The sequence below is a fragment of the Eurosta solidaginis genome, chromosome 2 (assembly GCF_040869045.1).
Source record: "Eurosta solidaginis isolate ZX-2024a chromosome 2, ASM4086904v1, whole genome shotgun sequence".
Taxonomy (NCBI): domain Eukaryota; kingdom Metazoa; phylum Arthropoda; class Insecta; order Diptera; family Tephritidae; genus Eurosta; species Eurosta solidaginis.
Genome location: NC_090320.1, coordinates 151,900,140 through 151,916,541, shown reverse-complemented (window position 1 = coordinate 151,916,541; position 16,402 = coordinate 151,900,140). Strand labels below are relative to the sequence as shown.

At 36.8% G+C, this 16,402-nt stretch overlaps 2 protein-coding genes and 1 long non-coding RNA gene across 4 annotated transcripts; 1 reads left to right on the top strand and 2 right to left on the bottom strand.

Annotated features, from left to right (window-relative positions):
* Positions 1 to 421: 421 nt before the first annotated feature.
* LOC137242414 (uncharacterized) lies at positions 422 to 2,398 on the top strand. Its single transcript, XM_067769708.1, has 4 exons — positions 422 to 597; positions 662 to 848; positions 1,167 to 1,346; positions 1,612 to 2,398. Exons 1-4 carry the CDS (start codon positions 584 to 586, stop codon positions 2,221 to 2,223), a joined length of 993 nt encoding a protein of 330 aa, XP_067625809.1. The 5' UTR covers positions 422 to 583; the 3' UTR covers positions 2,224 to 2,398.
* A 1,541-nt stretch (positions 2,399 to 3,939) lies between these two features.
* Positions 3,940 to 6,795, bottom strand: LOC137242413 (putative nuclease HARBI1). Its single transcript, XM_067769707.1, has 2 exons — positions 6,224 to 6,795; positions 3,940 to 6,159 (listed from the first exon to the last, which is right to left on the bottom strand). Exons 1-2 carry the CDS (start codon positions 6,634 to 6,636, stop codon positions 5,505 to 5,507), a joined length of 1,068 nt encoding a protein of 355 aa, XP_067625808.1. The 5' UTR covers positions 6,637 to 6,795; the 3' UTR covers positions 3,940 to 5,504.
* A 567-nt stretch (positions 6,796 to 7,362) lies between these two features.
* LOC137242411 (uncharacterized) lies at positions 7,363 to 15,516 on the bottom strand. Of its 2 annotated transcripts, none has more exons than XR_010950231.1 (2): positions 15,282 to 15,516; positions 7,363 to 7,587 (listed from the first exon to the last, which is right to left on the bottom strand). It is a non-coding gene; the product is annotated as an uncharacterized lncRNA (long non-coding RNA). The 2 variants fall into 2 exon arrangements; XR_010950230.1 differs by lacking the exon at positions 15,282 to 15,516 and adding an exon at positions 14,510 to 14,610.
* Positions 15,517 to 16,402: the final 886 nt, after the last annotated feature.

The following is a 16,402-nucleotide window of genomic DNA, read 5'->3' as shown; positions in this document are numbered from 1 at the left end:
ACAGAGTTGGATTGTGCTTTTGACTTCATTAGGCATTCGATTAGCTACTTAAGAAATAATAATAGATTCGAATTTTGTAGGGAAGATTGAACTCAATAAGCGTCTTAATGTAGAAAATTGCCTTTATTATTCAATAAGCCGTCTGTGTGAAAATAGTATAATAATCACAATAATAGTAACCATCACATTTATATTACCGGTAACAATATGTTTCGGCAACCCTAATTTGATACACGCCAAAACAACGCTTATCTATTCCGTCTACCATAAACAGCATCCCCAAACAAATCACAGCCGACTAACAATAACAACCCTACAATACAGGTACCCGTTACCTAATAGATTACTTAATCGTTACCAATAACTTGGTCACCAATTATCGTCTTACGGGCCGATTCTTAGCGTTACCGGTAAAATAGTATCCAGAACATTATGTAACCGAAAATCGTTACCAGTTCTTTTATTTGCGATTCTGGCCAAAGTGGTAACGCTGTCATCACCGAGAAACTCACCAGTGTCTGTGATGAAATTTAAAATAGAATACATACATATATGTGCGTAAACAAAGAATAAAAGCAGCAAAATGGAGATGAACAAGTAAGTAAATTCTGTGAATATTTTTGAAAGTTCTACGTAAATTAATAAATGCATATAATTATAGGAAGTATGCACGCACTACACAAGCCCAGCTGCGATGGTATATCGCATTTTGCAAGGACCACCCCGAACTAATGCAGGGAAAAAACTGCCCCAAATCGCCGAACCAAATTCAAGATTTGTGGAAAGAGATTTCCACAAATTTGAATTCAATGGTCGGGCCAGCAAGGACTCCTGACGCTTGGCGAGAGGTAAAGAAATTTAAATAATTAATATATGTATACGTATTCCGCTAAATAGTGTTAAATAGTATTTATGAGAGTTCTAAATCTGTGCGAAATACTATTTGCGGAGTTCCGGAGTTTTTTCCGACTGATTTAATATTGCCTGCGGCATTTGTAGTATTTTTGTGGAAAGTGCGAAATTGAACAACAAACTATTATACTCCTTGTTTTAAATAAACCATATGCATCAAGGCTTGTTTGTTGTTAAAATTTTGCACTGACCACAAAAGCAGTAGTTGGATCGTAGATACATATACCTATATATCAAACGTTGTATATTTTCAGAGTTTGCGAAACTGGCGGAAGCAGTTGCGTGCTCGGGCTCGTAAGCTCATTAGTGAGCGACGACGAACTGGTGGAGGAGTAAATCCTGTGGCTGAGCTGACGGATTTCGAGCAGCAAGCGTTGGAGACTTTTGGAATTGCTGCTGTAGAAGGTCACTCAAACTCGAGGCTTGGATTTGACGTATGTAAATAAAGTGCTTTCAACATGTGTAATATTTCTATTATTGATGCATTGCATTGTCTCCCATGAAATGCATATGTACACATATACATCGGTACATTGTAATTTATTTTGAGAAGGTACATGATGTAAGCAAATATGTATGCATAGCAGGAGCAACGAATGTCTACCAATTTGTAATAGGTATATAGAAATATTGCATTGGTATAGATAGTACTATTATTACCAAAAATATTTATGAAATAAATTTTATTTTTTACTTCAGAACGAGAGTAATGCCGAAAACATTCCGCCAGCACCGGAGGTGGGACCGAGCTGTACTGATTTCGAGGAGTTGATTGGTGATGAAGATGCGGCAGAAATTGCAAACTTTTGCATAGTGATGTGTGAGTCACCTGGCCATGCTCCCCTAAGTCCTGCTCCTACAAATCCTGTGCCCAGTAGCTGTACCTTATTTCCTGTCACTCCCAATCCTGTGCGCACCAGCAGTGTTTTCAAAAGTCGTGCCTTCTTATTCCCTACTACTCTTAATGATGTGTCCACCAACCGTGCCTCCTCATCTCCTGCCACTACCAATCCAGTGCCCAACAGCGAAGCTTGCTTAGAGTCGGGAACTTCTAATCTTGCTTCCTCCAGCCGTGCTGCCTCGGGCAATGCTACTCCCTACTCTGCTTTTCCCAGACAAGTTTTGCAGCCGAGAGAACGCAACAGGAAGAGAGATGTACGGGATGAAATTTTGAACACTGTGCAACAGGACATGAGAGAGAGACGAGAAGAGCAGGCACGACTAGCGCAATCCCTTGACAATTTAGGGAATGGGCTAACATCGTTGGCTGCGGCTATCCAAGAGCTGATTGCAATGCAACGCCGGGATTAATTTACACAAACGTGCTTAAGTATTCATACAAGAACCTTTTTGCAGTTTTAACCTAGTTTTGTTTAATGAATTTTTTTTCGCTATTTTTTTATAAAACATGTACAAATATGTATTAAAATTAATATATACCAAAGTTCAAAATTTTATCCGAAATTCGCGAAATTTGGAATTAAAAATTTCGTGTCTTCAGAAAAATTTGAAAAATTTCTACCAAAACGTTTTAAAATTCGTCTGAGTATGCAGTTTTGTAAGTCATTGAAATTTAGTAGAAAGAAGTTTTAATCTTTATCCTCTAAAACAATTTTGTAATTTTTAGTATTTTTTCTCAGATGAGTGGAACTGCTCAACTCATCTGAAATAAGATACTAAAAAGTCACGAAATTGTTTTAAAGGATAAAGAATAAAACATCTTTGTACTACATTTCAATGACCTACAAAACTGCATACTCAGACAAATTCTAAGACGTTTTGGTGGAAATTTATCCAATTTTGTCTAAAGACACGAATTTTTTAATTCCAAATTTCGTGAATTTCGGATAAAATTATGAACTTTGGTATATATTAATTTTAATACATGTTTTATAAAAAAGTAGCGAAAAAAAATTCATTAAACAAAACTAGGTTAAAACTGCAAAAAGGTTCTTGTGTGAATACCTTTTTTTTTTCAAAATATAGTACAAATATGAATTATTTTTTATTTTATTTCCATGAATTTAGTTTAGCTTTTAATAAGCAATATGGAATGTGATGAAATTAGAGTAATACCAATGTTAAAATATGAAATATTTTTTATTTTCTTTTCGCATATTAGTTTTAAGTAACCAAAACTGAATGTGATGACTTACATATAATTAGATAATTGTTTCCTTGTATGCCTTGAAGTTCTTGTTTATTACAAACTTTTTATTCGAGCTCTAGGCCACACAAATATTGGTATAAAAATTCAAAGAATGGCTTTGATGTTATACAATATTTATTCAATTTATTCTGGTCGAGAATATTTGTATAGCCTAGAGCTCGAATAGAAAGTTTTTAATAAACATTATTAGAAAACTTAAACAAAAATATGAATTTTTTATTATTATTTATTTTAGCTTATTTTAGTTTCTAAGCAAGCATTTCGGCAGATAGCAATTTTTGCCAAATTGAAATGAAATTTTTTCTTGTTTTATTTTTGATATCTAACTTAAGAAAAAAATGCATGAATTGTGCAACTGAAACTATACATTTCATCTCAAAAACGTTTTTGAAAAAATTCTAGGAAATTTCGTGAAAATTTTGAATTTTTTATTCAGAGTTCTCTTTTGAGCAAGCAGTTTTATAGTCAAATCAGTTTTGGTGTAACAAGGTACAAGTCATAAATCTCTTAAAACTTTCAAAAATCAATGCAAATTTTAAGAGATTTATGACTTGTACCTTGTTATAACAAAACTGATTTGACTATAAAACTGCTTGCTCAAAGGAGAACTCTGAATAAAAAATTAAAATATTCATGACATTTCCTAGAATTTTTTCAAAAACGTTTTTGAGATGAAATGTATAGTTTCAGTTACACGATTCGTGCATTTTTTTTCTTAAATTAGATATAAAATTAAAACAAGACAAAATTTCATTGATGAAATTCGCCAAACATTGCCACTGCTTCGCAGCTGTGTTACATAGTAGTAAACATAAATAATTATAACAAATTAATAAATAATAAATAGTTGAGTGAACTTAAATTTTTGTCTATATTTTTTATTAATCTATTTTATTTATAGGAAAACAAATGTACACCTACGAACATAAAAAGACTTCCATTCAGGAAATTTTCTAAAAATTGTCAGTGAAAGAATGGAAAAAATTGGAAAATTCGAGAAAATTTTACTAAAATTTTTATTTATAGTTCTTTGAATCTCCTGAGTTTGTAGTTTTGAAGCCCAATAAATTTAAGTAAGGCCTGAAACACCATTCAGAAAAAAAAATCTGAAAAACCAATGCGAATTTTGAGAAACCTAAAACTTCTTTTTTGTCATTCCTATAATTTTGTGGGCTATAGAACTGCGAACTCAGAAAACTCATAGTACTCCAAATAAAAAGTTCCGTGACTATTTATAGCAAATTTCAGGAATGAAATTCTTTTTATTTAAGATAATCTGAGAAAAAGCTTTTATAAAAACTTTTTGTGAGTTTTGTCAATCCTGAAACCGTTTTCGAAAAAAATACTAAATTCGAAATATTTACGAAAATTTCGAATGCAGTTTTGTTGCCCCAAGTACGTTATAGCTCTCAAAAATTTTATAATAATTGCACCTGTCATTTTTTCAAATTTTCGAGAGTTATAACGTGTACTTGTGATAACAAAACTGCATTCGAAATTTTCGTAAATATTTCTCGAATTTGGCATTTTTTTCGAAAACGGTTTCAGAATTGACAAAACTCACAAAAAGTTTTTTCTTAACTTAAATTTTATTTAAAAAAAATGCCACTGCTATTTTCGTGTTCGTTGCTGAATGTAAACAGAAAATATGAATTCATTATAAAGTTTTTTAAATATTTAAAAAAAAAAATACATATGGACAATAGTCATCGTCACTCAAATTTTTTACTAAGTTTGGCTGGACCTAAATTATTTTCGCTAAATTAAAAAAAAAATTTAGCATAACACCCACAATCCAGATGAAAACTTAAAACTTTTTAGGAAACTCGGGAAAATTCGCGAATTTGTATGCAAATTTTCAACTCTTCAGTAGGAATGTTTAGAATTTTTCTCTGCATGAAGTTTTGTAGCCTTTTGAATTTTAGAATAATAACATGTTAATCTCAATACTCTAAAATAACTTCCCTTTGATAATTATTTTTATTATTTCAGACCGTATTTCCATAAAAATAAATTTTTTTATATTAAAGAAACGTCCAAACACTATAAAAAAGATCTCAAAAATCAGGAATTCCTTCTACCGCATTAAGATTAACACATTATTATCCTAAAATTTAATAGGCTACAAAACTTCATACTGAGAAAAATTCTAAACATTCCTAATGAAGAGTTGAAAATTTGCATACAAATTCGCGAATTTTCCCGAATTTCCTAAAAAGTTTTAAGTTTTGATCTGGATTGTGGGTGTTATGATATATTTTTTTTTTAATTTAGCGAAAATAATTTAGGTCCAGCCAAACTTAATTCAAAATTTTTGTGACGATGACTTTTGTCCAGGAGAGTATATAATTTTATGAAAATATAACCATTGATAAATAATTCAAAATAAACAAGTCTTAGATTAGGAAATCGCTATGAAGTATTAGGATAAATAGTTTATCAATTGCTGCCGAACCCTTTCGCCCTCCCGGTGAAGACTACTGTTGGTCGCATTTGCTGAACCAATACTTTCTTCGCCAACTTCATAATTTTCAAATTCCACTTCATCACACGGCCAACGTTTCCTCATAATATTATGTAAAATAAAACAGGCGTTTACAATTTTCGTAACCGTTTCAGGGCTATAATGAAGAGTGCGATGTTGCGCCAAGCATCGAAATCGTGATTTAACACAACCGAATCCTCTCTCAATTACATTTCGTGCTTTGCAGTGCACTTTGTTAAATTTTTCCTCCCGAGGAGTTGCTGGTTCAGCTAAGGGTGTAATCAGCCACGGTTCTAGTGGATATCCCTGATCGCCTATAAGCAAACTTCCTCTCTGGTCGCTCATAAATGCACGCACATTTGAAGTTGTCCATATACCAGAATCATGGCATGACCCAGGAAAAGTAGCATCAACTGACAAAAACCTCAAATTTTCGTCGCAAACAGCTTCAACATTAACGCTGTAGTATCCTTTCCGGTTCATGTACAGACTACAAGGTCTTGACGGATCATTTTTTTGTGGACAAATGAGCGCCACATGTGTGCAATCGATTGCACCAATAACACCTTTCAATCCGAACTTTGTATAAAACCTAGCCAAGTAAAAACAAATAATATGAGTGCATGCTGTATGTTAATATGCACGTTCACCCTTACCTTGTTTTTATAGCCAATTGCTCCTCATTTGTGGTCGGAAAATTTACTTCGGACGATTTCTCTCTGACAATCAAGTTCACTAAGTACTTGATTGCTCGTGAAGCAGATGGCTGACTGAGTGCAGCATACATATTGTTAGCAACACATTTTTGGTAGGAACCATGCGCCAAAAAAGTGAGGCAACAAAAAAATCGCACGCCAAATGGAAGCGAAGTGGCTTGGTCATCCTTTGGCATCAAATCTTCTATGAGCAACTTACACGCTTCCTTGGGCAAACGAAAATGATGCTTGAATGTACCAGAGGGAAGGTTCATGGGATCACTATTGTCCCGAAGGCTCCTCAAATTGTGCCTTCTCTCCAAAATTTCATCCTCTTCGTCTTCAATGAGCAGCAATAATAATAAACTCGACATTTTGTTATAAATATATATATTTTATTGTTTACGTTCAATTTTCACAATTCTGTTTTGCGCTTTCAACAGCTGTTTTGTGTGGTTACATCTATGTTACCATCTATTTTAGTGGGTAAACAATTATCCGGCTACTTTCGTGGGCAGAATACCAAAAGGGTACAAAAGTTGCCACATGAACAAAGTTGCCGTGGTGAAGAAAGTTGTTACCACATTAGAATCAGGCTGTTAATGACTTTTACATTGCTGTCGTGAAAAAGGTAAGCGCTCTCTCAAAATAGTGTACGTGTGACTCGTTTTCTCGCTCTTACCTATTGTGTTTTCGACATTCCTTCTCGCTCGATGTTATTTACATTTTTAAGTTACTTCATTAGGTATGTTTTCGTTATCGCTAACCAAAACATATGCAACAACAACAACACGGGTAACTGGCCTATCGGTTACCCGTACCGGTTACCTTCTGTCAATTCGCACTTTATACGAATGAAACGCGTCCCTTTTGTTTAAATAATATTTAATTATGAATAAATTATGTATACAATAGTTTTTACAAATAATTTCCTTAATTTTCTAGTAAACCTTACATATGTGCATATTTATATGTACAAACTATATATGTAAAGACGTAAACTCATTCGTAGTCGTGCCCTTTCTGAAACCATTTTGAGCTTCGAAGCTCACACTGATGGTGCTCAATTTTGCATAGATATGAGTGTTCTAGATATAATACCGGAATATATGCAGCCCCATTTCGTGCTATCAAAGTCGATTTGCAGGTGATGTTGAGCCTTTGAACTTGACCCTTTCCCATAATATGCGTGGTAGGGCCTTATATGTGATACTAAAAAGGCCGAGGGACAGTTGTCGCAGTTTTCTTGTAGTTTGAGCAAATGTACGTTCTTCTTACAGCCACAGCTGGAATATTGCTATGCCCACATCGTCAAATCGAATTACCTAGAATGAAAAAGAAACGAATATCAGTAAGGATAGATAATAAGTTTTTAATATAACCGGAAGTGCTTAATAAATACAAGATACTCAAGGGGATTTCAGATAACCAGAATCAGGACCTGTAAAGTAAATTGAAGTGAACCTCCACCATGCCAAGGCATCTTCCGGTAACGGGGGTACCCGAAGATTATAACAAGGGATAATTGATAGATGTTGGGGTAATAGATAGTAAATTAGGCGTGCTACAAAAACAAAAACGAATAAATTCAGATGACTGTTTAATCCATTATGCGAAGTTCTTTGAATGGATGTGCAAATTGAAACGGGCAAAGTACTGCTAAAACTGCTTTCCCCGAGTAACCCGGGAACGAATTGATATGACTACGTCTATTCTTCTTTAGCAGCAGTGCCGAGCACCAATTCCCTTTTGGACAGGAATGTAAACGTTTGGTTGTCTGCAAGTTTATCATATGCCAGTACAGAACATACTCGTTTGCTGGATCTGAGCAGTACAACTAATTTTCCCAGATTTTTTGGGCTCAGCGAGGGTATCATCCTGAATGGTGCATGTGTTCCCTGCTGCCTTGCCTGGCTGCTCACCCAACAACACCAGGCACAACGGAACTTGCCTTGCGACACCCAAAGTGCACTCACGCTGCTCATGGCTCCAGCGGGTTAGTGGGCTTAGAGTATACCCGTGGTAGATATGCCTGTCGTAAGAGGCGACTAAAATACCAAATTGATTCAAGGGGTTTTGTAGCGCAATCCGTTCAATGGGTTGCCAGCGCAATATGTAGCCTCTCCAACCCAATTTTCAACGTCACCTACCCGTGGCGAGTCCTGTTTCTTTAACAGCCGAGGCTCTGGCGACCTCATGTTCCTTATGGATCTACATTTGAAGGTGCTTAGTTAGCTGACATCGCTTACTTAACCGGTAGATTCTAAAGTAAAAACCAAAACACAAAATATAGGTTAGGTTGAAGTGGCCGGTTCATGAGGATCTCACATAGACTGAATGAGTCCGTAGTGTTACCAGAAGTTTGTTTTAACGACCAAGCTGCAAACCCTATCAAGAGCCAGGACCTATGTTATAAAAAACTCCGTCTTCTTGACAAATACTAGAAGCTTCCTAGGACTTAAGCCACTTGCTGCTTCTAGATCTGACAGCTTTATCACTCCTAATAGCTGGAGCCTTAGCCTGGCAAGCGCAGGGCACGATATTTCTCAGGGGGCCCAGTATTTCTCGGGGAGCCCGCGATTTAGAGGTACTAAGACATTTTTTTTTAATTCAGGAGAGTCTTTAGTTGTTCCATGTGGAAATTTTAAGCCGAATTTCAAAAGCAACGAATATTGATAATGATTTTTTACCTGGCCCCTCGAACAGTGAGGAGACAATAAAAACATCAAACAAAAATATATGTTTACATGAATCCGAAATCGTAAAGTTTTCGTGGTAACACTGATGAAGGTTCATCTTCAAAAAGCCTTCCAACAATACCACCAACTCTGTATCAAAGTCTAGATTATTTAAACGACTTCGATATCGATACCGTGAATAATGAATAATGAGAAAGTGGAGCGTCACTGGTTGGTGTGGAGTGGCAGTAGCAATGCTTTTTATTGCCTACCATGTCGTCTGTTAAGCACCAATACTTTAAATCGACCTAAAATTTGTTGTCCTGGTGAATATTCGAAATTCCAGGTATGGAAGAAGCTATGCGCTAAACTGCCATCACTCGAAAATACTGAAGATCGCATTAAATGTTATATTCAATGGCGATCTTTACAAAACCTAATTCGAAAGGAGGCTACAATTGATACACTTATCAATGAACAGCTAATCACTGAAACTCAAAAGTGGAAAGAAATTTTATATAGAATTTTGGACGCTATTTTTTTCAAAAAGCGAAACCATGGACATTTTTTGGGCATCTAAGATCTCATAAGCCATTATGATCCGATACTTAGAGATCATTTGGAGAAAGTTAGGATTTCACAATAGCAGCACAAACGTTTACAAGTTCACTATCTTTCCCCAGACATTCAGAACGAGTTTATAGAAATTTGTGCAAAGCATGTGAGGGAAACTATATTAGATCAAGGCAAGAAAGCTAAGTATTTTGCTATTATCGTTGATGCTATGCTTGATGCTAGTCATGTTGACTACGTTCATAGCGTTTTCTTTTCTGGATAAAGTGTTACGCAAGCATTGTTGTTCTATTCTAAAAAACAGGCAACGCCTTTACGGGGTATTTCGTTCTTTTGTGAAAATTCTTGCCTGCTCGCAGAGCAAAAGCGTTACACTTTTACCCTGTATAAAATGGCGGTGTGGCAGTGCAACTTTGTGAAACTCTCAATTCGCTCTTAAGTTCCACATATACTCTGCTAATATGAGTGAATTTGGTGAGTTGAGATGTTCTTTGTATGCACTATAAATGTTGACCATTTTCTGGGGTAGGAGTAACTCTATTGTTGTTGTTGTTGTTGTTGTTGTAGCGATAAGGTTGCTCCCCAAAGGCTTTGAGGAGTATTTCGATGTGGTGGTTCTTTGCCGGATACAGATCCGGTACACTCCGGTACCACAGCACCATTAAGGTGCTAGCTCGACCATAGGATAGGTGAGGTTGACAATTAGGTTTGGGGAAGCTATATATTGCGCTGGCAACCTGCAGGGTTGCGCTACACAGCACCTGGAATCTGATATTTTAGTCCCCTCTTACGCATACGACAGGCATACGTACTGCGGGTATATTCTGACCCCCTAACCCGATGGGGTAGAGTATTACCATTTACTTAGGCAACAATTTATTTCAGAAAAGAAAACGCTATCAATTTAAGTGGTGTTGATTCTGCAGAATGTTGTACGGCTGCAATTATTTTCTTCGGCAGCACTCCACAACGATGTGACATCCTCAAAAAAAATGTACCTAGCTCTCTTCATAGTCTTTCAGCCAAAAACCAAATTTGACTGCGCAAGCATACGGCGATGTTACCGGCATTCTCAAGTACATCAACAAGTTCGAATGTATCTTGCTGTCCTCAATTTGGTTCAAAACCCTACCATTATGAGAGAAGCGTGGTCCTCCAAGCGAGAGACGCCACCACAGATGTTGAGGTCCGACATCTTATTAGCTGATTTGAAGTTGATCAGGAACCAATGGGAAACAATTTTAAACGAATGCAAAACAGTTGCTATTCAATTGAACATCTCGCCAAAGTTTCCGGACATTCGAAAGAGAAAACCCAAAAGGCGTTCTGAAGATAATTTAAATGAGATGATTACGGATGATTCAGAGTCTGATTAAAACAAAAAAACAATACATTCTTGGTGATCGTTGATTCGGTAATCACTGGCATTACTGAACGATTTGCAGCTATGAGAAATTTGAACGAAGTTTTCCTTTTTGTGGCAATTTAAGACATGGATGAAATTACGGTTCGGGCGAGCGCAGCAAAATTTGTCGAAAAATACAAGTCGGATATTTCTCAAAGCTTAGAATGTGAAATAGTTCACTTGAAACACATTTACGAAGCAAATTTTGATAAAGGTCTGTCACCATTGGAATTGCTAAATGCTGTCTATTTTCAAAATATTGTCACGGATATTAGCATCACTAAGCTATACCATCACTAAGGCGATGCTAAGGTCATGCCAAGCAGTATTTACGTCATATATAAGGCAGCCGAAAGAGATGTCACACACAGATGTATTTACTTATACGCCTATGTGCACTCGAGAGACTGTAAACTACAAACATTCACATAAATAATTCAATCATTATGTACTACATAAACGAATAAATAATTGCAGCGGAGAGTCAATGCGCAAACACATGCATATAGCTGAGAAGTTTGAGAGCTCATGGACAATGCTAGTAGATTCTGGAAAAATGCGAACGAGGAAACCAAAGGGTATAAAAGGCAACAGATGTAGAGGCGCTGTAATTCAGTTTGAGTTGAGCTATCAATGAGTTTGATTAAGCACGAGATCTGGCGGCCAATAGTAGAGTTTCATTTGAGTTATCAATCAGTTTGGTTATTAAGGCAGCGAGTAGCAAAATATAAGTGTTATTGTGAAGTACTTTAATAAAGGCCATTTTTTTATTATTCAATATTGGAGTTATTTATTCAACAGTTTAGTGATTCGAACTTAGCAGAGGATTGCAAATAAGAGGATTTGCAAGTAAAATTCGTTACAATATGTATACAATTTTCCCCCAACTTTTGTATTGGTTTACGTACCCCTTGCACTTTACCTGTCACTGTATCTAGTGCAGAACGTTCCTTCAGCGTCATTTCAAGAATAAAAGACTTTCATAGATCGTGTTCATCTAAAGAGCGAGTTTAAGGACTTGCTACGCTTTGTGTTGCATCCGTTTTGGCAAGACTGTTAAATTTTGATATTATTATAAAAAATTTTGCAGCGAAAAAAGCAAGTAAAGCCACTCTTTGATATCCGAACATTCTATATTGAATAATTAAAATTTATAATCATCATTAAATTTATCAGAAATGTGTGAAATTGTTACCAAATAACTAGAAAAGATTATTTGAAATAATATGTGGCTGTTAAAAGAGAATTTTATTTCTACGTTACAATAAAATAAAACAAATAGTAAATATTTTGTGTTAATTTTTATGTCAGCTCTTAGCCAAAAATCATTTAGTTGATGTGGCAAATATTTTTTTTGATGTAATCCATCAATAATGATTTATGAATGAAACGTTATTAATTCACGTTAATCAAATGTATTAGTGGATTTTTTATAGGGGGCCTGTAAATTTTTTTAGTCCCGGGCCCGGATTTTCTCTCTACGGCCCTGGTTCGAAGACGCCAGAGGGGATTGAATCCAGAGCCTCCGGACCCAGAGCCAAAATATCAGTACCTCTAAAAGCACATACGAGCAGCTTTCAAGCGGATATGTTGGTGCGCTAAGCTGAACCTTCAGCGCTGATACTCCAATTAAACAATTGCCATACTCAGTCAGACAGTCAGGCCCCACAAAAGGCAATTGTGGCGTTCGAAATAAAGTCAGCACTGGTCCTTGGGTGCACAACGTAGTACTGTTGCACTGGGTCCCAGGCCACAGGGGAGTACAGGGTAATGAGCAGGCGGACTCTAGTGTTTAGTTTGTTGCGTCCCTCCCACAAATTATCATCCTCCCAGCAGATCCATGCAGCGGGTCTGCGCAATACTCTCCTCCTCCGGGAAGGTATCGAACCCAATCCGTGTACTTCTCCTGACCCCGGTCATGAGAAATGGTTTTGCTGCGTCTGCGGGAAAAGAATCTTTTTAGGATGGTCATACTCTTGTCAGTGTGTCACGTGCAAGGGATGGTTGCATCGACGTCCTCGTAAATTTTACAAATCTTTTGTGGCTTCTTGTTGTTCACACCCTCATTACATTATGAGAAAATACGGCACCTGAAAACACAGCCGTATGAAGCTGAAAAACACAAGCAGGTCCTGAGTGAACTCCACAAACAGGCGTCGGACCTCTATGCCAGGAATTGCCCGGTGAATCCTGTACTCAAAGAAAAAAACTAGCATAGTAGGAACGCACTCTCCCTAAGGAAACGGGAGTCACTCTAGCCCAACTTCGATCTGGATACTGTAACAGCTTAAACTCTTACCTATCCAGAATCAACCCCGACATACAAAACATATGTCCTGCTTATAATGTGTCCCCACATGACACCAACCATCTCTTTAGCTGTATTGTGGAATCAGCGCCTCTAACACTCCTCTCATTATGGTACACCCTGTTGAAACTTTCTGTTTCCTTGGACTCTCGTTAGAGGACATTGATGACAATTTGTGATCTGTCGCACCTATTGCATGGGGAGAAGCACTGCTACAACAAGAGCAGGCGGAAAACCCGGAAAGAGAGGCAGGAACTGAATGACCCATCGATCCCGAGCCGTTCGTGTCAGTTGGCTCACAGGGGCATTTATTAGGAGAAAGGGGGGGGGGCACTGGAACACTGGAGCAATACGCCAGGTTTGAGACAATTTAAGTTACTGTTAGGAAGTTATAGCACAAGTCGCTACAGGGAAATAATAGACCTATCGAAAGATAACCGAAGAATCCCAAGAGCTATTCTTAAAGGGCATTATAGACTGAGCAGCCGTATGCAGAAAGTGGGCATACTATCGAATAACACATGCCGATTTTGTGATCGATCAGCAGACGGCGGACCATATCCTCCAAGAATACGAAGCAATCTCAAAACGTAGGGCTAAGTTTATGGGCTCACCATGGACAGTGCATTCCCACATTTAATCCCTCAAGCCATGAACTCTGCTAGGGTTCATCAAAGAAGTCGGCTACTATGAGGTGCTGTGAAGGAGATGTGCAAGTCACTGTGCAATCCTCAATAAATTATCTATCTACGTTCCGGTAACAAGCACCATTGAGGTACTAACCCGACCATCTCCGGACCTATTGATATGACTACATTGAACCTTCTAGGGATTGAATATTAATAATGACCGCAATGCGAAAGTCTGATAAAATTTACCATTCTCCATGGAATGCTACATATATAACTTCCCACGTTTTGAATCAGTAATGAAAAGAGCAAAATTTACTAAAATTTTAACTGGTTGTGGGTAAGGTGTTGATGTCCTCTCTTAACGCAACATTGCGTTGGCAACGGCGACGCAGGGAAAATAATAAAAATCCTATAAATCTACTGATCATAATTAATTAATCCCTCCCTTTCTATGCAGTTGTATGCATACATACATACATATGGGTTTTGTTCTCCAAACGCTATTTAAAGAAATCAATTGGTATTTACATGAACTTCGAACTCTTTGGTATTTGCCTTCTTCAGTTGATTATCAACAAAAGCATGACAAATTATCACTAACAAATTCATACATGTTGTTTATATATTTAATATGGTAGGCAATTTACTTACCCTTTCTGGTGCGATGATCCTGGACAATCGGACCTGACTAGAGGAGATTTATTTTGCTTTAACATAGCGTGCTTAACGCGAACCATATCATGTTAGGGCACAATTTCGATTATGCAACCAATCAAAGAAATGTCGTGCTTGTAATAAATACTGCTATGATAGCAGCAGCAGCTCCCGGTGGCGGTACATAAACAACAGTTGCATGCGGATCAGTTGCATTTTTTGCTTCGGCTACCTATTCAATTTTAATTCACATTACATTATCTACTATTGCAATTTTTAATCAGTACAAATCAATATAAATTACCGAAGCAAATACTGGCAAACCGAGATGCGTAGTTCCACCCTTTTTTGGGAAAATACATCCAACCAATTTTGTACCGTATTCCAAAGCATGTTGGTTGTGGAAAGTACATTGTTTACCGGTAAATCCTTGGCAAATGATACGTGAATCTGCATTTAATTGTAGGTTTCTTGTTGTTTTGGCATATCCTGAATCGCACCCCGGCAGAGATGATATATATTAGAATAATATAACATTTTTTTTATTATTTAAAAATACACATACGTATGAATGAAAAGCAGAGAGTAAATAATGTTGCTTTGGTTGTAGCGATAAGGACCCTTCCCGGGAGCGATTTAGTATGACCACCTGAAACCTGCTAGGCCATCCCGTCGATTCTATACAACTTTCAGATTCTAAAAACGGATCTCGACACGCGTCTTTTGATACCACCTTTGTTTAGGTTGTGCACTGTCTTGAAAACGTTACCTTTTTTGGTTTTGGAAATCGAATCTTCCAATTCCAATTGGTGGCAAGAGGACTTGGCTGCCTTTAGTTAATGCGCCAGGTTAATTTAGAAGTGCCTAAACAGCTAACACACATCACACCTAAAAGCCCGTAGCACAAGCACTTTTTTAGTTTAATTACCACAATTATAGTTTTTCATCGTTTTAAAATGTTTCCCGGAATAATTAATAAATTGTCGTATTAAGATGACGCTGTCATTTCGATGACAGCAAGAAACGCCGATGTGTTAGTGGAGAGCGAAAAAAGCTTTGAATGTGTGGGTGAACTAGTTACCTCCGTCTTGTAGGGAAGGAACAAAGAAACGCAATGGTACAACAACAAACAACACGTGCAAACACGAAATATAAATGCAGTGGTACAACAACAAAAACAGAAGCAATACAATAAAGGGCAAATGCACGTGCATACCAACAGTAGTAACTAACATAAGTAATAGAAATATCACAGCTACATGGTACACCAACAAACAACGCAAGCAAGCACGAAATGAAGAGACAAGTACTAAAGCTACAGTAGTACAGCAATAAAGGTCAACGTAACTTAAGAAGGAATAATTATTTGGTGACAACAATAACAAGTAAGAAATTACCAAACTCACACGTACATTTATACACATAAACATACGAAATTTTGCGAGATGGGAAACCTTGGGAAATTTAACGAAGGAAATACCAACACGGTTCGGGTTACGATTAGATGGTTTTGGACAAAATTTACAGCTTTCACGCGAGGACAATGGATCAACAGATGCGGCGAGGTAACAATCACTAGCCGGAAGGAAGGGGGGGGGGGGGGATGTGAAGACCCCAAAATTACAGGCTTTCGGGGCCTCCACACATTTGGATTTTTCGTATTAAAATTATAAACTGATATATATATGGCATGAAATGAGTTCACTTATACATATATATACATACATTTTGAATTAAATATACTTTGTGCAATCATACATACATTTTAAAACATATATAATTATAATACATATCAAATTATATATAGGATATTAAAAGTTTTATCGCAGAGTGTAAGAACTCACATAATTATGCACAAACAAACATACTTACGTATAAGCGAACAAGGAG

Coding starts and splice junctions, on each gene's coding strand:
- LOC137242413 (XM_067769707.1), bottom strand. CDS start 6,636: ATGTCGAGTTTATTATTATTGCTGCTCATTGAAGACGAAGAGGATGAA. Junction 6,160..6,223: donor CAATTGGCTATAAAAACAAG/GTAAGGGTGAAC, acceptor TTACTTGGCTAG/GTTTTATACAAAGTTCGGAT.
- LOC137242414 (XM_067769708.1), top strand. Junction 849..1,166: donor CTCCTGACGCTTGGCGAGAG/GTAAAGAAATTT, acceptor GTATATTTTCAG/AGTTTGCGAAACTGGCGGAA. Junction 1,347..1,611: donor ACTCGAGGCTTGGATTTGAC/GTATGTAAATAA, acceptor TTTTTACTTCAG/AACGAGAGTAATGCCGAAAA.